Source organism: Carettochelys insculpta, chromosome 1 (assembly GCF_033958435.1).
Source record: "Carettochelys insculpta isolate YL-2023 chromosome 1, ASM3395843v1, whole genome shotgun sequence".
In the NCBI taxonomy this organism is placed as follows: domain Eukaryota; kingdom Metazoa; phylum Chordata; order Testudines; family Carettochelyidae; genus Carettochelys; species Carettochelys insculpta.
In genome coordinates this window covers 182,243,836-182,270,310 of record NC_134137.1, presented here as the reverse complement: position 1 = coordinate 182,270,310, position 26,475 = coordinate 182,243,836, and the positions used below count along the sequence as shown (strand labels likewise).

Below are 26,475 nucleotides of genomic sequence, written 5' to 3'. Positions count from 1 at the left end.
ACAAGAGAGCAGTCACGTAGCACTTTAAAGACTAACAAAATAATATATTGGGTGAGGAGCTTTTGTGAGGCAGACGCACCTCTTCAGATCTGGACATAATGCTTTGTACTGGAAATGTTGCTGAAAATGAATTGACATGACGATTATATAACACAGAGGCGCAAACAAAAAATGAACATAGAAACTGACAAATCAGATACATAGGACAGAAGGGATATCTGATATGTCAGTTTTTATTTCAATTTTTTTTTGTTTGTATCTCTGTGCTAGATAACCGTCATGCCCCACAAAAGCTCATCACCTACTTATTTTGTTAGTCTTGAAAGTGCTACATGGCTGCTTTTTTATTTTTCCAAAGATACTGTAAGTGTACCAGGTAAGGAAGTACTTTTCTCAGAAATCACTTTTTCCATGTTGCATAAGCTGTTTTTATGCAAGGTTGAATGCAGCTCCATTTGTGTACTGGTTCCTGTCCCAAAGGCAATGTTTGTTTTCTTTGTTCTAGTAGACAGTGGAATTGGCTCACTAATGTTTTATTCATGTAAGTATACCTTCTAAATGCGGACTGCAATCCATATTGGAGGCAAAAAATATCACTAACAATAATGCCTAAAAGAGTCTTTACTTGTGTAACAAATGGACACGCAAATTACATTACGCCTGCTAACTCATGCCCAGCTCCATAATTGAATCCCAGTTTGGAATGCTACTAAAGCAATTAGCTTAATTCAGAATTGCAAATCAGCAGTTCTTTGTAATCAGGAAAGTAGGACAGCTAACCTTAAAGCAGAAACCAGTGCAGGTTTGCCACATCTTACAAATCGCTACAGTTTGGTGGAATGTATCAAATTACTCTGTTCTGTTACCTATTCTTAAAACAGATCTATATCCAAGATGTCCTCTTCATTCCTTCTCAATAATCATCTGTGTTTGCAGTCCCACTAGAGTAAAGGGTTTGCTTTATTTTCCATTCTAACGAGACACCACCCCCATAATATAGTAATAAAAAGGATTAAAAGTAATGGTTAGTGGTTATGGGGATAATACCACCTTATCTACTTTCATTGTACCTTTTTCAAAACTGGGTATTTTACCGTAGTAAACTGCACCATTGCACCTTATGGTTTACACTGTTGAAACCTGCTTTCGGTATGGATTTACCCCAGTGCAGCCTCACCAGCGTACCTATTCTGGCTGCAGAAGCCTTCAGTGCAGGGATTTCGCAGGGGGCGGGGAGGGCGGGCGGCACTGGCCACTCATCCCTACCCTTGCCCCACCCGTTCCCCACTCATGCACCTCCATCTCCCATCCCTGCTCTGCCCTGTGTCCCACCCATTCCCTGCCTGTGACTCTCCCCTCCTGTCTCTGATTCACCCCATGCACCCCCACAACCCTCCTGCAGCCCTGCATGCCTCTTCCTAAGGAAGTGCTGGACCACATCCAGTGAGTGTGGGAAAGACCCTCCCCCATGCCCAGCTTACAGGCCGCATCACACTGATGGTGGGGCAGGACCATCATTGGAAGTGGTGTAACACTGATGGTGAGTGCAAGGGAGGTAACATGGGGGGGGTTCATGTGGCCTCCTGTGCACCCCCTACACATCAGTTATGACTGGTTGCTATACAAGCCCCAACATGGACAAGTGGTAATGTTTTCTAAAGCACCTAAGTGACTGAGGAGCCTAAATCCTGTTTTTATAAGCACCTAAATGACTTAGAAGCCTTTGTCACATTTAAAACTAGTTGAATTAGGGTCCTAAATCCCTCCAAGGTAGATTTTCAAAGGCATAAATAGCAATTACGCAACTGTCTTCCAGTGATTTTCAACGAAACATAGGACTCAACTGCCTTTTGTGCTTTGAAAATCTCCTTCCATCACTTACAAAAAATGGAACTCTTCGGTCACTTTGAAAACAGTAGACAAAGCCTCATCTTGCTGACTTACTATGGCTACGTCTACACGTGCCCCAAACTTCGAAATGGCCATGCAAATGGCCATTTCGAAGTTTACTAATGAAGCGCTGAAATGTATATTCAGCGCTTCATTAGCATGAGGGCTGCCGCGGCGCTTCGAAATTGACGCGCCTTGCCGCCGTGCAGCGCTTCCAGACGGGGCTCCTTTTCGAAAGGACGCCGCCTACTTCGAAGTCCCCTTATTCTCATGAGCTCATGGGAATAAGGGGACTTCCAAGTAGGCGGCGTCCTTTCGAAAAGGAGCCCCGTCTGGACGCGCCGTGCGGCGGCAAGGTGCGTCAATTTTGAGGCGCCGCGGCAGCCCTCATGCTAATGAAGAGCTGAATATGCATTTCAGCGCTTCATTAGTAAACTTCGAAATGGCCATTTGCATGGCCATTTCGAAGTTTGGGGCACGTGTAGACACGGCCTATGTCACAAAAAGGTCCAGGCATTTTTACGTCACGGCACTGGTACGGTGGAAACACAGCTAAAAATCAGCACATGAACGTTCGATGAAAAAGCCTGCACCAAGCTTTTGATCCTGACAGCACAAGGGTGACGTATAAGAGAACTTGTGTGGAAATGTCAGGGGTTGAGGACAGGAATTTCTGCTCAGTTTTAAGAATAGTGTCAATGATCAGCAACCAAGCTGTAGTCAAAAGAAATTTGCGTAGGCTGTAGGGTTTATTCCTAATGAATTGCTTCTGACAGTCCACAAGAAGAAAAGAACTGCTTCTAAGCTGTGTGCTCTCCCCAAACACAGGGTTACTCAAGTGGTTTAATGTTCCTTCCTTAACAGTGAAGGAACTTTCCATATAACCCTAAAGGATGGGGTACTGGTACCTGAGGGAGGAGGAGGTGCAGGGAGGACCACCCAGAGTGGCAGTGAAGGTGCATGTGGAAACACCTCATTTAGCAATTCAAATTTTGGTGGGAGGCACAAGAAGGCAGTGCTCCTCTTAAATGCTACTATGAGTCACCTATTCTTCTAACCCAACCCAAGGAGGAGCCTCAAGTGAAGAATTCTGAGGCCCTGTCATGAAATATTAAATGGTATTATACAGCTTGGTTACTAGGTAGTATGCATGGAAAATATCTTATTTAAACCAGCAGTTCTACACTGGGAGAGGGCACAGCCCACTCAAGTGTGAGCCAGTTCAGGGAGTCCACCAAGTAGGGCTTCTCAGAGCCCCCATGCCCAGCAGCTGAAGCTCAGAGTCCTGAACCCCAGCATTCTGTGTAGCAGAAACCCTGAACCCGGGAACTGCATGGGGACCCCAGTGCACACATTCCACCCCATGGAAATAAAGTTTGGAGCCCTGAGCCCCACTACCTTGTGTGGCTATTGCCCTAGGGCCCAGCAGGGGCCCTGAGCTATCTCCTCCCCAATGGGGGAAGAGCCCCCCATGACTGAAGCCTGCAGCACCATCCTCTCCCCAGGATTATTGACATTTTTATAGCATACTGGGGCACCGTTGAAAGCAAAAAGTAAAAACCCCTGATTTAAATAAACCTGGCAGAGCAATAAAGGACCTTATGATTATGGCTATGATTTAGTCATGGAGGTCACAGAAAAATGTGGAATCCATGACTTCCAGCAACATCTATGACTTCAGCCTTTTGCTGTTGGCAACTGCAGGGTACCCCTGTGCCTGAAGGGACACTGAGCTGTGGGTAACCTCTTTCCTTTGGTAGGCCCCAAAGCTCCAGGCCACTGTAGGCAGTGGGGAACCCCCCAAGCTTCCAGCTGCTACAGGCAGCAGGGAACCCCAGAGCTGCAAATGTCTGGGGCACCTCTCAGGTCCTGACTGCCATGGGTGGTGCAAGTAACCCGAGGAGATGCAGGCAGCAGGGGTATCCCACAGTCTGCAGCTGCCGCAGGTGGCAGGTGCTCCCTCAGCTGCCAGCTGTAGGTAGTGGGGGACCCTGGAGCTCCAACACCCAACTGACAGTGGGGACCCCCAGAGCTGCTAGTTATGGTGCAACCACCCTGCTTTAGGTGGGGACCCACAGGATCCCCATTTTGTCACAGATATTTTTAGTAAAAGACACAGACAGGTCACAGCTTCTGAGAATTTTATTTTTTTATTGCCCATGAGCTGTCTGTGACTTTTACTAAAAAAACCTGTGACAAAAATCTCATCGTCGCTTATGATGTACACATCTGCCTCTATGTGGGGCACAGAAAACTGACAGGCTCCACCCTCCTCCAAACAACCACACGTCTCTGGAGCTGCTCCACACAGGCTAGTTGAGCCCTGATGTCACACTATAATTGGTCAGTATGAAACACCTTTTTCTCTAGGCCAGCCACGGAATTACATCAAACCCATAGTTAAAGGACGGGGTGTTTTTAAGGACTCTTTCCAAACTCCCACACATCTGTGTTTTTCCCACGAGCTACAACTTCCAGTCATGAGCCATAGGAAGCTGCTGTGTATTGTAAGTTGTCTGGTGGCAGGGACTGTCTTTTAGTTGTATATGTGTACAGTGCCTTGCACAGGCAAGTGTTGCCAACTATTGTGCTTTCATTGTGGTGCTTGCCATGTTTGTTGTTCTTACAGCCACAGCTTCTGAAGTCAAGTGACTATGTGAGAATCTCTTGTTTAAACTAAGTTTTTAGCCCTTGTGGTTGCAGTGGTACTAGGGTTACTGTATTTGACTTTTCAGAAGAAGACACCCCGAGAGGAAGTGTATCTGTATCAGTGTCCACCAACTCCCATTGTATTAATGTATTATAAATACTGTAACATATTAATATAATGTGAGCTGGCACATACTGATTCAGATACACTCTCCCTCAGGGATGTCCTCCTTTTTATATGGTAACTGCAGGTAAACAGGATCAGAGCTCTCCTGAAACACTCAAAATCCAGAAGGCAAAGATAAAAGAGCCCTGTGAGAAGGGACAGAGTAGCAGCTTCCTCAGCTGTGGTTACTTGGCTGACAAGCAACAGCTGGAGTAAGACACTGCAGCCCAGCTAGGAGGGGATGGCTGCCACTGCCAGAGACACTGAGGGTTACTCTATGTCAGTAGCACAAAGCTGCCAAGGGGCAGGTCCTGAAGGACTGTGGTTGGATTGCTGGGGGGGAAGGCCCATTAATGTAAGTGTATTTCCCTTCTTTTTTCAGAGTTGGAGAAAGACTCAACACGCTAAGGACCTGCTACCAACTGTGGGAGGAATTCCACGTAAGGGTTTAAGATCAGGGGGAACTGAGCCCAAATGCCGGGAGAATAAGCGCTTAGAAGCCAGGGCCCTTTTAAAGGGCCTGAGGACTTGTGAGAAGGTTGAGCCCCTCACAAAGCCAACATACAGAATATTTAAAATCTTAAAATTTTTAACCCCATTTCACGATTGTGTAAGGCTTAATTAATTAAGGGGTTTGGGGTTGGGGTTTTTTTACATTTGGCTGTTTGGACATATCACTGCATCCCTGGGTCTCTCCTCTAGGGGCTACCGTAATAAGTGAATAGGAACAACAATTATTTTAATTTTGTTAGCTGCAAAATTGGAGCTGTGTTTTCATGCTGACTTGAATAGGAGAGAATAGAAATTTTAGGGTTCCATTATCTCCCAACAGTTGTGGTTGTTAGCAAAGCTCAGCCCAAAGGAAAGTAATTACACAGCTTAGATAGTAAAACTATATCCCTTTATACAGGGGAACCTGTTTAGCCTCTATTCCAGGGTTGGAAAAACTCAAGTACCTAAGGCAAGGGTGTGGCAGACTTGGAGCTGCTACAAGCCACTGTGCATGCGTCTAGTCTCATCCAGACAAGGTACTGAGTAAAGGGATAGGTATTGGTGTGCTCCTCTCCTCAGACACTTGCAGCAGGACAATACAAAGCAATTCATTTGAAGTCCCGGCTTGGCTTGATAAACATGTTCACCAGAAGTGATTGTGTCCCTCTGAGTTAGCAGGATGGAAATGCTCAGAAAGGCTTGAAGCCATAGCTAGTGTCTGAGAGGGAAATGAGAAAGTTTAATAAAAAGGGGAGTCAGAGAAAAGGTGGGGAAATATTTGAAGACTTTTGGGAAAAAGTTTGAACCCCAGGCTCTGGATGTTAGAAAATCTGGGGTTAAAATATGCTTACATGAGCTTTTAGGTAAGATAGATATGACTACAGACTCATTAGTGTTTAAAAAATCCTGTTCTTATGTTGTGTTCCTGCTATTAAGGTAAACAATGCTTTCTTTTAACAAAGCTATTTTGGGTCTCTGTCCTCATCACTGATCGCTGCTCCTGTGAGGGGGGACCATAGATACCAAGTTTGAGTATGATTTACTGGAGTTAACACCAGTGGATACCAACACCCCCTGTGAGGGCTTGTCTACACTTCCGGGGAGATCAGCCTGGACAGGGTTGGCCATCCAGAGTCTGATTTCACATGTTTGGTAAAGATGTGTGAAATTGATCTGTTTGGGGTCAGCAGTTGACCCTGTACTTCTCATGATAGGTAGATGGGAGAAATGCTCCCGTCAACCTTCCTTGGTGAAGACAGTAGCATAAGTAGATTTTTGATATGTCTATTCTACCTAGGCACTTGCCATAGCTAGAACTGTGTATCTGAAATCGACTTTCAGGTCTAGTGGAGACCTGGCTAAGGGGGAGAATTGTGGGATTGGACTCCAGACAAGTGAAGGCTTAAAGCCTTAGACCTGGAGCAGGTGCACTAGGGAAATCCCAGAGAGTGGATCACAGGTACAACCAGCCCAGAAACATCTCGACAAAGGCTATTCTAGCAAAGGAGGAACAAAACTGTACCCATGGTTTTAGTTTTTTGGGAGGGATGTGAGGGTGTGGGGGAGGTCAGGTAAAGAAAGAAAGCTGCCTAATAGGGGTGCTGTCTTGTACAAGTGTCGTTGTATAACATTTAAGAAGATAAGTGATGCTTACTTACCTATAGTGGAGTGGTGGTAACATGAAGTACACAGCTGAATTATAGATTTAAGTATATTTTATGAACTGGCTGAAACCTTATTATGGCAGGAGGTAAAATCTTGTTCAAACTGATGTGCGAACGTGCCTTTTGTTTCAGATTGTTGAGGCCCTTTAATTGTCTCTTGCACTTTTCTTAATTTCAGCAGCACTTTCCCAGGTGCAGAAATCCCATTGTACACACAGCCTTTGAAAACATACCTGAGTAGTGGTGTCATTTACTATTTCAGCATCTGCCAACAGGAAGGTCGTGTCTTGCAGCACCATTCTGTGTACACCCTTGTGTATGGGCACTACTTTACACTCAGCCTTGCTCTTTCTGAAAATCCTGATGCCCATCTGTTTCCATCTGGGGGTGAGATGCAACAACCAGTCAGAGGGGGCAATGCTATGCCTTAGTTGCCCCCTGAAAATTTCATGTTGGAGGAAGGTGAGGCAAAATCTTTAACTGAGACAACTTATGTTGGCAGAAGACAAGCACATGTATCATCAAAGCTTGAGTCTCCTGATCTAGGGAAGGATATCTTATTTCCTGAGGTAAACACAAGTCAGGACATATTGTAAGCATAAGAGGTAAAGGATGGTGTAGGTGGTCACTTGACATCAAGAACATAAGAACATAAGAACATAAGAATGGCCATACTGGGTCAGACCAAAGGTCCATCAAGCCCAGCATCCCATCTGCCGACGGTGGCCAATGCCAGGTGCCCCAGAGAAGGAGAACAGAAGACAAGTGATTTATCTCCTGCCATCCATCTCCTGCCCTTGTTATGAAGGCTAGGGCACCATACTTTATCCCTGGCTAATAGCCATTTATGGACCTGACCTGCAAAAATTTATCAAGCTCTTTTTTAAACCCTAATAGAGTCCTGGCCTTCACAGCCTCCTCGGGCAAGGAGTTCCACAGGTTGACTGTGCGCTGTGTGATGAAAAATTTCCTTTTATTAGTTTTGAACCTACTACCCATCAATTTCATTTGGTGTCCCCTAGTTCTTGTATTATGGGAAAAGGTAAATAATTTTTCTATATTCACCTTCTCCACACCATTCATGATTTTATATACCTCTATCATATCGCCCCTCAATCGCCTCTTTTCCAAACTGAAAAGTCCCAGTCTCTCTAGCCTCTCCCCATATGGGACCCTTTCCAAGCCCCTAATCATCTTAGTCGCCCTTTTCTGAACCTTTGCTAATGCCAATATATCTTTTTTGAGGTGAGGAGACCACATCTGCACGCAGTACTCGAGATGTGGGCGTACCATAGTTTTATATAGGGGAAGTATGATATCTTTTGTCTTATTATCGATCCCTTTTTTAATAATTCCTAACATCCTATTTGCCTTACTAACTGCCGCTGCACACTGCGTGGATGTCTTCAGAGAACTATCCACTATAACTCCAAGATCCCTTTCCTGATCTGTCGTAGCTAAATTTGACCCCATCATGTAGTACGTGTAATTTGGGTTATTTTTTCCAACATGGGGAAACCAAGTGGGAAACCAAGGATTAGGTTTAGATTTAGCCCTTGTCTGCACTTATATTTACTTCAGCTATGCAATTTGTGTAGCTGAAGTCGACGCAGTAAGGTTGTTGGGGGCTGCTCACCAATCAACACGGGCTACTCTTCTCATTTTTCAGAGTATCAGAGTCAATGGGAGAGCATCAAAAGATTGATTTATTGTGTCTTCAATTATGCAATACATCGGCAACCAGGAGGTGGATCCCTGCTGGGCCAATTACCCATGTAGTGTAGACATAATCACAGAGGATATGGGTCAGATTCCTAATTTGAATCTAATCCGTATTTAATTTGCGGCTAATATGTTAGAATTGTATAGACTGTATTTTCAGGAATTACTTACATGCACATGTAAAACAAACTTGTTTTACAAAGTGTTATTATCCAGTGCAAGCCAAGTAACAAATTTTGTAAGCTAATATCCAAATCAGGTGATCCTGTCTTCTTTTGTGATTTCCTTAGGACATAAATTTGGGTGTCTTCTTATGGTTGAGATTCAAAATTGCATTCCCTAGATCCATTCCCTGCTGCAGTCATGGGTTTTACGAATGCCTCTGCTGCTAACCAGTTTACTCACTATCAATCTTCCCTTCTGTAACCGAATCTGATTTTTATTTTTCCATTCTGCAGTGAGCTGCAAACAGAATGTGTATTTTTCTGAGAGTACAAAGGGGTCACTATTGTAAATTCAAAATTAATATGAACTTAATTCTTCTCCAAGAGCAGTATGACCTGCTAGTTTGCATATTAATAGACTCCTTACTCCCAGGAAAGTGAAAAAGGCAATCTTTGGCCAAACATTCAGTTAATTAAAAGAAATAGAAATAGAAAGGACCCTGTGAAATATACGAAGTCGGCCTTGCATATTAAAAAAGAAGTTATAGCTACTCAAATCTCTGTATACAGTACTTTGTCACAAGGAAAGCAGATTGTATTTTTGCATATTAAAAGACTTCAGAAATATCAGGGATTAAACAAATGCTCAGTGTGTATTACACATTTGTGATACCTGAACATCAAAGAAGATGTACAAAGTAAGATGGAAATCAGACAGGGTAATTAGCAATTTGCTTCAAAATCCCCTAAGAGGATAAAATAAGGCCCAAGAAATAAACTTTTTAAATTTATATAGAGAGCAGATATCTTGCAAGGCAGTCTGTGAATTTGCTTCAGTTCTAGGGAGAAAAGGGATCAGGCAAGAATAATGCAGTCTGAGAAATATAAGGTACAAAACATAACTTATTTGCATCAATCTTTTTAACACATACACCCTGCCCTGGTTCACCCTTTGCAACTCCCCTCTCAGCCCCCTGCGGCCCCAGTTCACACCCCCCGGCATGCAGGGGTCTGGCTTCAACCTGCTCCAAGGGCTCCCAACCCCCAGTGCACGCCCTTGCAGAGCTCTAGCTCCAACCCCCTACCCACCACCTCCACGGCCCTGGCTCCAACCCCCTGGCCAGGTTTGACACCTGCCCCAACCCCCTGCTACCTGGGTCCATAATTTTGAGGAGTAAAATGACTTCGAAGTACCCAGGGCACTTTGAAATACCGGCGGGTGAGCCTCGGCTAGACGCAACCTGGCACTTGGAAGTTTAACGCTTCAAAGTTGCTGCAGGAGGGAGTTTGCTTAATGAAGTGCTACGTATGCACCGAAGCACTTCGTTAATAAACTCCCCACAGCCTACTTACCATCCTCCCTTCGACATAGGGAGGTAGTGTAGACAAGCCATAAGGATTTTATAGGTTTGATAATAAAGGGAAATGAGATGTACGTATTATTGGTAAAAATATGTACACCAATAAGTTTATTACTTCTTTCAGCACCAGATTCATTTTGTTTTACCAAGCCACCAAAAATGATAACTTCTGTTTTTCAGTCTTTATGAGGACTTATAGATTTAGACATCACAAATGCACTTCCTGGGCTCACAATTGCTTTGTTAACACTGTTCCAATGAGGGTTTTTGGTTTTGTTTTGAAGTAACTCAGGCAGATGCATTGTCATGGAGCTTGCAGTTAGCCGATGAATGTATTTATTTTTTTAAATGCTATCCTGGAAAATAGTTATTTTTCTGAAGTATACTTACTAAGGACCATAGAGTAACAGTATAGTTTAGAGTAGCAGATTGGCTTTTCTTACCTTTGTCTAAATGATAAAGATTAATGACTCATCTCTGAACTGAAATAAGAAAAATAAACTTCATGCAGCAGTACAAAAACAGCTGTTCAGCAGTTCTAGAATAACATTGATATATAGCTTTCTCTCCTCTTGATTGCATTTTAATGATCAGTTTATTTATTAACCTATATGTTCTAAAAATACTTTATAAAAATTGCTTATATATTCAGCTTTATTTTTCAGTTTCTTTCTGTAAAGGCAAATCTTTAAGAAGTGAAGTCATATAAATTATGGCTTTCATAAAGCCATCAAGTTAGCAACTTTTTATATGAACAGATGTATTTTAAGAAAATGGATTATTTCTACTTACTGATTTTTAAAGTGATAATACATAGATTTTTCTCAAATACTAATACTGTTAATTAAACAAATGGCACTGCAAGAACAACCTGATATTATTCCAGAACACAGACACCATTGTTTTATTCTGCTGACAGTGACAGATGCCTCTTTATGTGGCCAGCTGAACAAAACTCAGAGGCAAACAATGAAAGCTGGAACTTCTGTGATAAAGGTATTGAAGTTTTGTTTGAAATGCAATGCAAAGATTAACAAAATGCTAGATTTAACAGCTTTATACATTGTCAGAAGATATTCTACAGTATCTTGGGATAAAAATATCATATTCATTCTTGCTGGGATATTTTGGATGAATCAATACCCAGTGTTTATTTGCAACTTTATTTTGTATTTTTTGGTAACTGTGCAGCTGAAGTTGATGATCTGGCAATATTCCCATAGCTGGGCTGATAGCAGTGATAATTATGATGCATAAATAGCTCATGAAGACATTTCTGTACCCCATTCCTTTGGAAACATGGGTGAGGGATACTTTATTCTAAGTGGGGGGGGGGGAAAGCAAAATTAGAAAGGAATTTTAACCTCTAACAAAAGTAAATTCACAGCGAGTTAATAAAGTGACAAAAAATTTTCTGTTCTGAGAAACAATATTTTAATATTAAGTAATTATTTCTTTAAAATTTTGAACCATTTTACTCCACCAGTTACACGTTTTGAACTTGAAAGGTGACACTCATTTGTGGAATGCAGCTGTACAATTTTGGTGGGTGGTATAAAGTTGTACATGGGACTGACCTCATGTAAGTGGAATTTACCATCTGCTGACAAGGACTTCATCAGGTTCTTCCCAGACCAGATATAGTAGTTCAATAGAACCTAGTGGCCACCTGTTCAGGTGAAAGCACCATGGAACGAGTAGTTAGTGGGAAGCTAGGAGAAACAGTTTTCTCCCACTTCTTTGCAAGCGACTTGAGTATGGAGAGTGGAAAATCTTCATATGCACTGTGCACTGGAAAAAGCAAGAAGGGAATTGGGCAGGGGGGAAGGTAACTGACAACCATTGTAGATTCTAAGGAGAAGGTGCTGGATCAGACAAATTCTGCATCATAGGCTAGTGGTGCACTAGGGTTCAGAACAAGGTAGCTTTAATACTTTGAGGTGTTGATGCCTGTCCTTAAAATCTGCAGAGACTGGGTGGACCAGAGGAAGATTCACAGAACCTCAGAGGAATTGTTGGACAGGAGAGGGAAAGAGACTTGGCAGTCTTTGGAAGCCAGGGAGGGCATCCTACGTAACTGCAGGTCAGAGAAGGCTTTAAGTTTCAGAAGAAAAGATATAAGATTCCAGGGAAGGATCCTGGATAGAGGGTTGTGCCCAAACATAGAGAACTCTCCAGACTGTTGAGGAAACTGAGGTGAGAAGATATTTATAGGTGTGTTTACTACAGCAAATTCTTTCATACCCAGCAGCCCCAGGTCTGGGAAGTTGCTGGATATTCAAATATTCTGGATAATAGAGACTTATGTACAACACTAAAGACAAACAAAATTAGATAGAGTACTTTATTTACTAACAGTGGTATTGCACACTGTAAACTTAAGCTGTATTTGCTGTGTTTATTTGTGTTTACTTTCTCTATACTGTATTCTTGGAAAAAGTAACTCAAATTTACATCGGATTTAAAAGCTGATTGAGAGTTCTGGAGCATAGAATGCTGGTTAAGAGAGTTTACTGTAAGTAGAAACCAGTGGTATTTGGAATCCTGCATCTGCCTGTGTACCTATAGGTTTTCCATGTTGCTCGCATTTGGAGAGGTAAGCTGTACACCCAGTACAGATGTATGGCTGGAGGTCTCATGTAGGACATGTTTAAACAGTAGGAGAATCTGGGACGGTGGTAAGGGTGGGGAGACAGGCCAGGCCAAGACACAGTCCATGTAGATTCCAGAGCCTAGGCATTTGGCACCATAAGGTCTTAGTTCCCAAGATGGTGCCCTGAAGAGTATGCCAAGAAGCCCCAAACAAGGGGCAGTGCCTAGACTCTGGAGGCTCAAAGCATATCATACCCAGTGGGCACATGGGTCTCCTCCTTCACTCTGGTGAGCATCAAACTGGAGAGCTCAGCTAGACCTGTTACAAACATAACTTAGAGGCTATTTGTGTAAAGGATGTATTTATTGTGCACATCGGTAACTTTACCACGGGGTGAGGGAAATGCCTCTCTCAGCAGGATGATGATGAGAAGGGGAAAAATGGACAAAAAACAAAGTTCAATAGGCAATTTCAATCCGCGCTCTTCTTACTGTATTAAATATTGAGTTGTTGGCAAATCATTTTGTAATATCAGTTAAAGCTGAACATGAGCAATTGTAACAGATAGTAGCATGGTCAGTGCTTTTAGGGCTGGATCCAAAGCCTGTTGAAGTCAATGTGTGTCTTTCCACTGACTTGATTAGACTCTGGGTTTGATGCCACAAAAGAGGAGTGAACCATCCACAGCTATTACCTTCAAATCTTTGTCTTTACACTATATTTAGTACCCTTTCATTCAATATCAAACTCGTAGGGACATCTTTTTCCTTCCATGGAATGTGTTGTGAAATGGTGCCTTTTAGTCCTGTAAAACTGGCATGGTGATCCTGTCTGATTCGTGGCGTTATGCCCAGTGTATTGCACAAAAATATGTGGCCTTCCTCCGACTAGTCATGGACACAGTATACCCAGAAAAGCCTAACATATAATTACTCCTTTGTGTTTGTCAACACTTACACATCAAGTGTTTCTTTTCTGATATGCAACACATATGGGGGCAAGTTGATGCCAGCCCTGGGAAGGAATGGGGAAATAAAGGTGAATGACACAAGCACCTCTGTGCCTGAAAGGAAGTTTGCCAAAGCTAATCTCTTACTGCAGCAAAATTCTCCACTGGAATGCAGTATCATAGGAAGGAAACATAAAATCATACCTAGTCAAATGAATATGTGCTTAGTGACAGACAGCGAGCCGTGTTAGTCTGTGTTCTATCAAAACAAAAAAGCAGTCATGTAGCACTTCGAAGACTAACAAAATAATTTATTAGGTGATGAGCTTTCATGGGACAGACCACTTCTTCAGATCATAGCCTTACCAGAACAGACTCAATATATAAAGCACAGAGGTCCAAAAATTATCAAGATTGACAAATCAGAAGAGTACAGGGTGGTGGGGTGTGGCATGGGAAACTTAAGAGTTACATAAAACATCAAAGTATGTAAAAGAGTCCTTATAATAGGTCAGATAATTGCTGTCCCTCTTCAAACCACATGCTAATGCATCAGATTTGAACATGAATGCTAGTTCTGAGCATTCCCTCTGTAGGCGGTTGTTGAACTCCCTTTTCAGTCCCTTCTCAGGTCTTAGAGTTTGCATTCTACTGAAAAGGGACTTTAACAAGCAGTTTGAGGAGGGACAGCTCTTACCTGATCCATTATAAGGACTCTGATATTTTATCTGATTCTTAACTTCTCTACCACACACCTCCCCACCCTGTCCCTCTGCTCTTCTGATTTGCCAACCTTGATATCAAGATAGGCAAATCAGAAAAATTGTTAACAATTTTTGGACCATTGTGCTTTATGTATTGAGTCTGTTCTTGTATGGCTATGATCTGAAGAAGTGGGTTTGTCCCACGAAAGCTCATCACCTCATAAATTATTTTGTTAATCTTTAAAGTGCTACATGACTGCTTTTTTTTTTTAATATTTACTTTCTTAGCTGATCAACTCCTAAATCTCTCCAGTGACAGTACCTTCGCTAATTCTCATGAGTAGGCTGTTCTAACGTTCCTCCTCTCTCTCACCTCTGTACTTTTTTTTGTAGTGGGTCCTGTGCTTGTTTAAAACACATTAAACCAGCAATGTAAGCTAATTCTAGAAGCAGTTTGGCACTGGTGTTGTTGTCATAGGGAGAAGTGCAAGTACATCCTTTTGTATAAGGCGGCATAGCATTAGGATAAGAACGGGGACAAGAGACCAAGTGTATGTGAATGGAGTCTTGTCCCAAAATAGGCCCATAGATAGCTATACAAAAGCATATGTGCATATGCGCTGGCGGCTGTGGAGTGGGTAGTTGTATGCAAATAAAAATAGAATTGTTTGGATGGGAGTTGTGAATTATGCATATGTAGAACTCTGCAGGGGAACATCCCCCATGACTCTGTCTACCTCCACACTGTGGAGAACCAGAAGTGGGGAAGTAGCTAGTGACCATTGTAGATTCTGATGCAAGGCTATTCGATCACACACATCCTGGCCGTGTCTACACTTGGTGAAAACTTCAAAATGACCATGCTAATGGCCAAATCGGAGAACACTTATTCATTCACATTTGCAGGGTCCTTTCAAAAAGGACCCCCATGTAGATGAGCTGCACGTGAGCAAAATGCGGCACTTTTGAAGTGCTGCAGCTGGCAGCATGCTAATGAGGTGCTGAATATTCATTTTAGCACCTCATTAGTATTCTCTGATCTTTGGCCATTAGCATGGCCATTTTGAAGTTTTGGCCAAGTGTAGACGTAGCTGCTGTGTGATTAGATTGGAAAGGTGCTGAAAGAGTTCAAGATGGCTTTAATACCCTCTTCCCTTCCAGAATCCCTGTTGCTCCTCCAGCATGAGCGAACACTCCACCTTGCTGGCATTCTGTTTGCAATTCCTTTGGGGTCAGCAGCAGAGCAATTTTGGAGCCAACACTGCCAGACTCCACCCATCCCAGAAGCTGCTTGTTGTCACAAAACTCACAAGCTAATCCAGACAAGGGGAGGGGAAAATGTTTTTAACTGGGGCCTTGCATAGACAGCCGTCATCATGTCTCCTCTATCCTGGGGCCTTTAGCACCAGCATCTGTCTTTCTTGCAATTTTCCCTTTTTCCCCTTCTGGAGCCAGTAACTTTTAGAACTGCTCCCTGTAGAGTTCCTCCAGCCTGTGTGCATTTACAGCCTTGTAAGTCTAGCACTGTGTGAAGTGAGTAAGGGTGGCAGACTGGGCCTTTAGAGACCAGCAACCAATTTAGCCAACAGAGTTAGGGACTTAAGAAAAAATTATTTTTTGTTAATGATCAAATTTTTCTTTACCCAGGAAGCTTTTGCTGCCGGTTTGTTAATTTCAGGATACAAACGATGGTATGCAAGCAAATGTTTGTTTGAGGTCTGGATTTTTTTTGTCTACCAGCACCATCTGGCACTAGTGTGAATCTTTTAATGAATAAACATTGCTTATCAGCCCGTCAGTCATTCATCTATTTGATAGAAACTGAAATGCTAATTTACCCATCATCTCTGTCATATGGTAATCAGGGACAACTTTACAAAACTCCAAGACAAAGACAACAAATTAAGGACATGTGTCAAAAACAGGCAACACAGATTTAGAAAGCTTAATATATTTTCAGTTAGACTAACGTTTTTGCTGGTTCTATTTTTAAAATGTCAGGTGCTTCCTCTCGCCTCTTTTTTTTTTTTTTGGAATGCAGGGTTGATGTCAGACTTCTGAGTAAAAATGGAATAAATTTTTTTAGATGAATTTTAGATGTTTTAAAAGGGTAATGCTGGAGGGACTAATTTAATCAAATCATTCAGTGGTGGCTCTCACATAGATGTTGCTTATTCAGATACTGTCTACATAGCTATAGCTTATATATGTTACAGTTAATGACTGCAAGGTCAAACTTTTTGGGGGGTGATTTTTGTCAGTTACCATCTCAAAGCACATCAACTGAATCCAGTTTTTGTAATTTTGCTATCTGGTCATTATGGTGTGAGCATTAAGCTCTCCAGTGTTATAGTGAGTAAAATATCCTCGATCAAAATGGCACATCTCCTTTAAACTGGTCTTATTAGCAGGAGTTATTCAGTTTGTAGGTTTTCTTATCAGAGCCCATTAAGAAGCAACAAAAATACTGGTGAAGGTTTACTTTTCCATCACTCATGCACCCTGGACAATACATTAGACATCTTCATTGTTCATGATGAACAAAGGAGCAAGGAGCCTGTTTATCGGTGATGGGCAAACTATGGTAAAATAAGAACTTGGTAAAATCTCTGCCCTCTCTTTGAACTAAACCCACTATTTTCAACACTGTAACTGTTGAAGATAGGTCAGGGCCATCTTTACCAATCCTGGTGCCCTACACAGCCCAAGCAACTGCTTGCATGCGTGTGCATATACACCCATCCCTTGTGGATGGGGAGGAAATGGCTGTGCTCAAGGTGCAGCTCAGGGAGGCTGACAGGAAGCAGGTGGGAGGCATGAGCATCATGTGGGGCAAGATTAACTTTTTATGGGCCCAGTGCCATGCATATTTTTGGGCCCTGTTGAAGTAATAGGGTGTGGCATGGGAGAAGTCCTGAAAGTGAGGGACAATGAGGCACAGTAGGGCAGGAGTGGTTCCAGTCAGCCCAGTACAAGGGCACTTTTTACATATCTGCAACACCAGACGCACACTGGCCTGCCCAGACCGGTACCGCCCAGAGGCTGGGATGGCTGGCCAGAGGGGAAAGGAGCCAGAGTGCTGCAGCCCCTTAGCCGCAGTGCAGATGAAATGGCATGGGCGAATGATTTAAAAAAAAATCTTTTGCCGGCTTCGTGCGCTGTTTAAACTTTGAGGAGACTGAATCAGAGTTCCAATTTATGCAGACTCCGAGAACTCTGAGCCACTTAGCTGTCCAGGGCTGCGTCTAGATGGTGGGCATTGTTTTAGGGCATGGCAGTATCCCAAAATAGCTGCCCACGCCTATGCAATGCGCCCATTGTCTCTGAACAGTTTTCAAGATAACAGGTGCACTGTTCCAGCATCCTGGTACACCTCATCGCATGAGGAACACAAGGATCCCTCAAAACGGGGCTTTATTTTGGCATGTGGTGCCACTTAGACAGCACCACATTTCAAAATAGGCTTACGCAGTTTGCCCAGCACAAATTGAGTAGCTTATTTTGAGGTTAGGGCGCCATCTAGACATAGGTGTGCTCCTCAGCCCAGTAGAGAGGCATCCATAAAAAGGGACTTTATAGTAAATAAGGAATCAAGGGGAACTCATGCATAGTCTCTTTGGTTTCTCATAAGGGAATGATACAATGCTGAGATATTCTGAGTGACAAGGTCTCCTTGTTCACGACACCTTTGCTCCAAACATAGAGGCTACGCTAAGCAAAGCTCACAGAATATCCACACAATGTGTTTTGTCAACAGAAACTGTCAACAAAAAGCTGTATGGATGCTCTGGGGTCCCTTTTGCGGACAGAACAGATCAAAAGATTGACCATCTTTTACGTGTAGACGTGATCTGTTGACAAAAGTTTTATTGGAACACCTCTTCTGACAGTAACTTCTAGTGTAGATGTAGCCAGACCGTACACAACCAAGCCTGGAGATGAGGTCAGACAGAGTGAGTCAAACGATACTTACTTAAGAACAGAAGACAAAAAGGTTCAAAAAGTTAATTTTATAACTATTAAAATGCAAATTGTCAACGTCACCCATAAAAACATACAAAGGAAATAACCTCAGATCAAACTCTAGTAAATTCCAGTGTCATTTTTCTTTCTTTGCCTATGTGCAAATTTTAATTGTTACTGAATGGAAATATTCTTTTTGTTAGTTTGTGTATACAATGCTATCAATGGACTGATAAAATTCTTGTCCTTCTCAGCCTAATTCTAAAAATATATATGGCTAAATATAGAACAGTGAATTACAAATGACCCAAATAGCACGTACTTTAGCCACTTACAATTGATAGGGAGCACTAATGTCCACCAGTACAAATTAAAATGCTAAACAAAGATCACAAAGCTACTAGACATAAACATGCTTGTTTGTGTGTTTCTTATCCACTTGATCAGGCTCTTGCTGTCTGTGGCAGGGATGATGTGACTCATACCTCAATTCTCTGCAATGCTCATCATGATGCCTGTAAAGGCTACAAAATATTGCTCCTCCAATTATGAGAAATGCCGAGCTTATCCAGCCTAAGTAGAGAGCAGCTCCCAGTTCTCGTTTCTGTCCTGCATGGACTGCTGGATCATAGAAGTCTATAATGATGTTTCTGGCGGTCCAAGACACTGGTAACAGAACTAGAGCCCCAGTTATGACAAACATGATCCCAGCTGCCAACATAAGGATTCGCCTGGCTTGCTTGTTATCTCCAACACACTGGGTGCATTTCGTGCCAACAATGGCTGTCACAAAGGCAATAACAGACAGAATCACAGCAGTACACATCAGTCCTCTGGATATTTCTAAGATAGGTGGGAGCGCTAGCACGGTGTCATAGAATTTACACTGCAGGTGGATGTGGACTTGATACACGCAGTTCATCCAAAGCCCCTCCCAGATCCTCTCAAACAACACAATGTTACCTTCGATGAAAGCAGACACTCTCCACTGAGGCATGGCAGTTATTGCAAATGTCCCAATCAGGCCCAGGCTTCCAAATGTTAGGCCTATAATTTGCAGTGCCAAAGAAGACATATTCCTTCTGAGCGAGCACACACACACACGAAAAATGCGCACACGAGTGTGCCCAAAAGAGGGGTTCTTGGAAATAAGACAAAGAGCAAGAAAGAATATCTCCTGTAAAAGTTTGCTGGTGTGCCAAAGTGACCTGAAGCAGTTTCAGTTTGTATTACTGAAGTGCAGACAGGCAGTAGTCCATTAGTGGGTGACTGAACAGAAGGACCTGCTATTTGTTTGCTTTGATATTTATTTGAAAGATCTCTGACTAGAACACTTCACAATCAGGCCCAACAGCTTTCTAGCCAATGAGAAGCTAGATAGGGTGTATCTAGGAGTATCATACTTGACTTCATTGCTCCTTAATGATGCTGTAATTAAATGTGTGTCAGGGCCCCCATTATAGAAAGCAAATTACAGGGTTAATTAAGCCATAACAAAACTGCCTCTGTGTGGAAACACAGCGTGAGATGTTAGTGCAGGACTTAATTTCTGTCATTTAAAATATTGCACAACTTAGATGAGCACAACTTTTTCTACGATGAAAGCTAAAATTGGATTTAAGGTAGGATTTCCATGCTCTTCTGCTCTCCGCTAGGTGGAAAATATCTGATTTAATTTTGATCAAACCGGAAATGACTGTTAAAGAACCAAAGTAAGCACCGTCTCTCTCTTTTTTTTTTTTAAGCATAATCATGGAATTAGATACAGTAGGCTGAAGTGCTGTAATCAACGTCAAAGCTTTACTTAAATAGATGCATAATTCATAAGGACACCAAAACAAGTAGATGGCATCATTTCATAGTTCTTTTTTTGGGGGGTTTTTTGAGTCTGGAAGGAAAAGCTTCTGACAGGAAATGATCTTCTCTGTGATTTCCTATTAGCAGGACAATGTATTCTGTTATTTATAACTTCTTTTTTTTGAACACTAGGGCTGTGGCCACACTAGCCCTCCTTTCAGAACAGGCGTGATAATGAGGGGTTTTGGCAGATGCTAATGAGGCACTTCCATGAATATGCAGCACCTCATTAGAATAATGGTGGCCATGCACACGCTTCAGAAGTGCTGCTTTCAAAACGCATGTCACCCGTGTAGCTGCGGTCCTTTTGAAATGAACCCCTGATTTCAAAAGCCCCTTCTTCCCATTTGGTTTTGGGAAATTTTTGGTTTTGGGAAATTGCAGAACTATTAACACTAGTTTGTAACCGGTCCTTTGGATCAGCTTCTGTACCTAATGTGGCACCAATATTTAAAAAGGGTTCTAGAGGTGACCCTGACAATTACAGACCAGTAAGTTTAACATCAGTTCCAGGCAAATGAGTTGAAACAATAGTAAAGAATAAAATTGTCAGGCACATAGAAGAACATAATTTGATGGGCAAAAGTCAACATGGTTTCTGCAGAGGGAAATCATGTCTTACTAATCTGTTAGGGGTTAACAAACATGCAGACAGGGGAGAGCCAGTGGATACAGTATACTTAGATTTCCAGAAAGCCTTTGACAAGGTACCTCATCAAAGGCTCTAACGTAAATTAAGTTGTCATGGGGTAAGAGGGAAGGTCCTTTCATGCATTGAGAACTGGTTAGAAGACAGGAAACAGAGGGTCGGCATAAATGGTAAATTTTCCAAATGGAGAGGGGTAACTAGTGGTGTCACCTAAGGGTCAGTCCTAGGACCAACCCTGTTCAATTTATTCATAAATGATCTGGGGAAGGGGGTGAGCAGTGAGGTGGCAAAGTTTGCAGATGACACTAAACTGTGCAAGATAATCAAGACAAAGGCAGACTGGGAAGAACTTCAAAAAGATCTCATCAGAGTGATTGGGCAACAAAACTACAAATGACATTTAATGTGGATAAGCGTAAGGTAATGCACATTGGAAAAAAATAACCCCAACTATACTTACAATATGATGGGGGGCTAATTTAGCTATAACTAATCGGGAAAGAGATCTTGGAGTTATTGTGAGTAGTTCCTTGAAAATATCCATGCAGTGTGCAGAGGCAGTCAAAAAGGCAAATAGGATGTTAGGTATTACTCCTTGTCTTATTTTCTTTCCCTTTTTTCGTATCGTACTGCCCTTATATAAACCTGTGGTATGTCTACATCTTGAATACCGTGTATAGATGTGGTTTTCTCACCTAAAACAAGATATCCGGGCACTGGAAAAGGCTCATAAAAGGGCAACTAAAATGATTAGGGGCTTGGAACAGGTCCCGTATGAGGAAAGGCTAAAAAGGTTGGGACTTTTCAGCTTAGAAAAGAGGAGACTGAGGGGGGACATGATAGAGGTATATAAAATTGACAGGTGTGGAGAGGGTGAATAAGTAGAAGTTATTTACTTGTGCCCATAATACAAGAACTAGAGGACACCAAATGAAATTAATGGGTATCAGGTTTAAAACCAATAAAAGAAAGTTCATCCTCACTCAGCACATAGTTAACCTGTGGAACTCCTGGCCAGAGGAGACTGTGAAGGCTAGGACTATAACAGAATTTAAGAAAGAGCTAGATAAATTCATGGAGGTTAGGTCCATAAAAGGCTATTAGCCAAGGGTAGAAATGGTGTCCCTGGCCTCTGATTGTCAGAGGCTGGAGACGAATGACAGGAGAAAAATCGCTTTATCATCGTCTTCGGCCCACCCCCTCTGGGGCATCTGGCACTGGCCACTGTCGGCAGACAGGCTACTGGGCTGGATGGACCTTTGGTCTGACTCAGTATGGCCGTTCTTATGATATACAGGACCAGATCCTCAGCTGGTTTTTCATTGATGTACTTCCACAGAAGGCAGTGGACCTACGTGACTTTACCTCAGCGGAGGTGTCTGAGTTACATTACCTATAATCATTGTTGAGATGCCAGCTTTAGGTATGTGTGGAAGGTCAAATGCAGCCCCTGATTTTATTTTTATTTTAAAATGTAGTTACAACTGGAGGTGCTGATACAAGTACTTAAACCATTAAAACTAAGGATGATATCCATGATAAATGATTTTGGCTGCACTGGCTTAAGAGGACAAAATCTCTCAGCCTACCACCACCCTAACAGACCCAAGCAGGGGCTGGAAATAGTGCTTTGAGCATTGGAAACAGATACCTGTATGGAAAGTCCTGTAGAGGAAGCACTGGCCAAATTATGTTGGGTCTAGCAGCATAAACTATAGGATGACCTGAAACCTCCTCACTGGCGATACATTTATCACATAGGTAGTACTCTTGAAGTTCTAAACACTTTTAAACACTCTAATTCTCACAACTGGTCTAAGAGGTAGATGAGAATTATTGTTGCTAATCTACATATGTGGAAAGTAAGGCAGGGAGATTAAAAAGCCTCCATGAGAGGGAGGTGTCAAAGCTAAGACAACAGCCAGATTGCAGCCTCCCAGTCTCAAACATTGAATATTAAACAGCTCAAGCTCTAATCTCAGGCAGAATACTACTTTCTTTTGGACTCTTAAAGTAGAGGCCGACATTATAGTGCCTGAATTAATAAACTTGAATGCTGGCCCCCTCTTCTGCTTCCCACTTGTGCAGCAGATATTAGAGCTGGATTGGTTTTTATTTTTTTCTCAAAAAAAAAAGAATACAGGCTTTGAAGCAGAATGCTTTTTTTCCAAAAATACTAACATTTTTATTAAAAATATCAACACTGATGTTGAAAGCCTATTTAGGGGGGCAAATGGGTTGTCTTGAAGTGGCAAATATGGGCTCTTCCTTCCATGACTTGACGTAGATTTCCTATAGCGCACATGATGGTTCACGCTCGCATGCCAGTCTCTGGTAGCAAATCCCTGCCCAATGTATGGGAACACAAGAATTAATCAGCACTAGGCACCTTGCAAAAAAATATTTCTATGACATTCCTGATTCTTTAGTACCGCAGCGTCCAGTGTGTTCACTACTCGCCACCTTGGGCAAATAGGACACTGTGTTGTCACAAATACGGGTGGCCAACCCACATCTCTTGGAGCCTTTGAATGTGATTCCTTCTGAGAGCCTCATGTGGGGTGTGCTGTCCATCCACTCCACGCACACATACCACCACTTGATGGAAGAAGCGCATGGCGGCAGTGGCACAGACCCGGTGGCTCTGCTGAGTCGACAGCATTGAATTAGAATAGGGGTGCTGGGGGTGCCTGGCTCTGGGTTAGGACAGGGCATTTATTTAGAGGTTGAAGTGAATGTGGCAATATGGAAAGATGACAACCACAAGTGTGGCAATCTCTGAATTCTTATTGGACATGGATGATTTAGTAGTTCCAGATTGCACCAAGTATACCATGCTGGAGTCTGAATCCGATACTTTATCATCCAGAGTACCTGTCTTAAAATCTTTCTAAACGGTATTAAATTTTGTAGGTCATACCACAAAATAGAATATTTTAATATCTGAAATCGTTATGGGGAGAGAAAAGATATGGTGTTTGAGTCACAAATAGTTATAAGTATTGTGTATATTGTACAAAGTTAGGACAGTAAGAGAAAAGAGGTAGAGAAGATTAAGAAGAAAATAGGGGGAAGGTAGCCCTGGGGAACGTTGCTTGTACAGTTTGAACGTCTACAGTCTGGCACACTCTCACCTGGTAATGTCCATAGTCCGACACGATTTTAATTAGCCGGATATGCACATGAGTGTGGCCAAGTTTCTCGTGGTTCCGTAAAGTTTGTTGATAGCCACTGGTCCAGTCTCTGTGTTCTGTGCTGTTATTTAGCTCTTATTTACCCCTAAATGTCTTGTAAGAGCCCAGTAAGCGGTGGAAGTGTTGGTAATGCTGCTAGACAGTACTGACATCCTGTAGTCTGACAAATTTTCTCATTCAGCACAAGTCAGGGCCCAAGGGTGTCGGACTAGAGACGTTCAACCTGTAGCATCTTAAATATATAAGGAGTCCTTTACCAGTTCTATTGCTTGTATGTTATCATTGGTGCTGGCTTCATTTGACATGCCATTGCATCATCTTGTGTGACAGAACAGGCATGCGAAGAATAATGAGAACAAAGCAATACTTGTATCTGAAAGGAATCCATGTCCACAGAAAGACTCACTGCCAGGTAAGCAAAAGTGCGTGCATGAAAGTGAGAGAGAGTTTGCAGGTATACAGAGTCTGAATGAAGAGGGAAGTAATTCTTCTGCTCTAATCCATGCTGATGGCCTCAGATGGAGCACTGTGTACAATTCCAAGTGCCACACTTCAGCAAAGATGCAGACAAATGGTGCGGGGGGAGCCCAGAGAAAAGCAACAAAAATGATTGAAGACCTAGAAAAATTGACCTATGAGGGAAGATTGGAAAAAAGCCTGGATCTATTTATTCTGGAAAAGAGAAGACTCAGAGGGAACATGTTAGCTTTCAAGTACCCACAAGGAAGGCTGTTACAAGGAGGAGAGAGAAATTCTTTGAGGCTAGGACAAGAAGCACTGGGCTTAAATTCCAGCAAAGGGGGTTTAGATTTGGCTTTAAGAAAACCTTTTTAATTGTAGGGGTGCTTCACGACTAGAATAAGTTGCCGAGGAATCTTGGGGAATCTCCATCTTTGGAAATTCTTAGAAGTAAGTTAGAGAAACACCCATCAGGGATGGTCTGGATGGTTCTTGTCCCTGAGTGCAGGGGACTGAACTTGATGACTTCTCAAGTTTCCTTCCAGTGTTATGATTCTATGAAGTTGCATAAAGGAACAACACTTTTAGTCCCAGCAACCCCCCTCTCTAGGTGGATCTGAGAATGGAAAGGGACAGGGTTACTGTTGGAAACAAAGTCTGGACACCATGTATGGAGCAAGCAGGAGGGTTTGTTATGCACAGCGCTGGTGGAGTGTCATTTTGCTTGTTAGGCTCAGTGGGCACTGTCAGACAATAGGTTACAATTTGGTTATATAGGATGGTAATGGGCAGAAGGGAGCAATAGCATGGGTGTTTCCCAAGCCTGGATAGGTTCTGGCAGCAAGACAAAATGAGCACAATAAGCCAATAATCTAAGCAGTTTACACAGCGTCTCTGCCCATTGCTCACAGAACACCTCATCTCTAGTACAGGTGGGTTTCCTTAACAAGTTACTTAAACAAAGCAGACATCTAATGACAGCTGTGTGTCTAACTGGAGTAATGTTACTAGACTCGGAGAGAGGGAGTTTGGAAGGCTGGGCTCTGTTGCCCACGTCGCTTTTTACCAGCTGTGCATAATGTAGCATTCCAAAAAATTGTTTGTCTGGGAATGATTCTGCATCACAGACCCAAAATGGCTGGCACAGAACTATCTTCCCATCAAGGCACTTACTGAAATACATCACAATACAGCTGCTCAAAGAGCTTAAAGATATTGAGCTATCTCTTTTCCAGTACACATGACAATTATTTGCACAATTATTTGTACAAGTTGTATTAGCTAATACACATGATAATTATTTCAATTCAATTTATTTGCACAAGCAAACTCTGGCCATTTCAATTGTTGTGTGATAATCATGCTGAAACCATAACAAAGGTTATGTGCCTGAGGAGAGAATATTTTCCAGCAATACCTATACATCTATCTGGTGTAGGGAAGCACTTAAGAGAGAGTCTTCGTTTAGTCAGTGCTATATAATCTACTTAAAACTATGCCATAGTTATCTGCCTTGTTTATATTTACTAATGAAATGGAGTCTTAAGTCTGACATCCAAAAGCAAAACTTTTTGAGCCAGATTGTTGTGACTGGTGGGAAGAGGAGGAGGCAAACCATCTACGTGTTGGTGGAAATACACACACAAAAACACCTTGTACACTGAGACACCTGGGGAGGTATTGGGCATCGTGCAGATGGTGTCTTACAGCCCATCCAGTCCTTCATGAGCAGGTGTTCTTAATAGGGTTGTGCAAAGTTGATAACCTCCTGGTATATATTGGATAATTTGTTCACATACAAAATTACAAGTTACCACGTGATTGAGACTCACTGTGTGCCTGTGTATCTGTACAACTATGCTTTCTAAACCTATTCAGTTGGCTGTTAGTAACCCGCTCATGATTCTGGTTCAAGCATGGCTATATCCACAGAAAGGCTTTTCAGACACCGCACCAGCCATTCTACCACGTCCTCTAGCGCTAATCTGTATAATCTAAT

At 42.4% G+C, this 26,475-nt stretch overlaps 1 protein-coding gene across 1 annotated transcript; it reads right to left on the bottom strand.

Annotated features, from left to right (window-relative positions):
- Positions 1-18,717: 18,717 nt before the first annotated feature.
- On the bottom strand, positions 18,718-19,392 carry LOC142010799 (claudin-8-like). The gene has a single exon (XM_074989294.1). The coding sequence runs from the start codon at positions 19,390-19,392 to the stop codon at positions 18,718-18,720; it is 675 nt and encodes a 224-aa protein (XP_074845395.1).
- Positions 19,393-26,475: the final 7,083 nt, after the last annotated feature.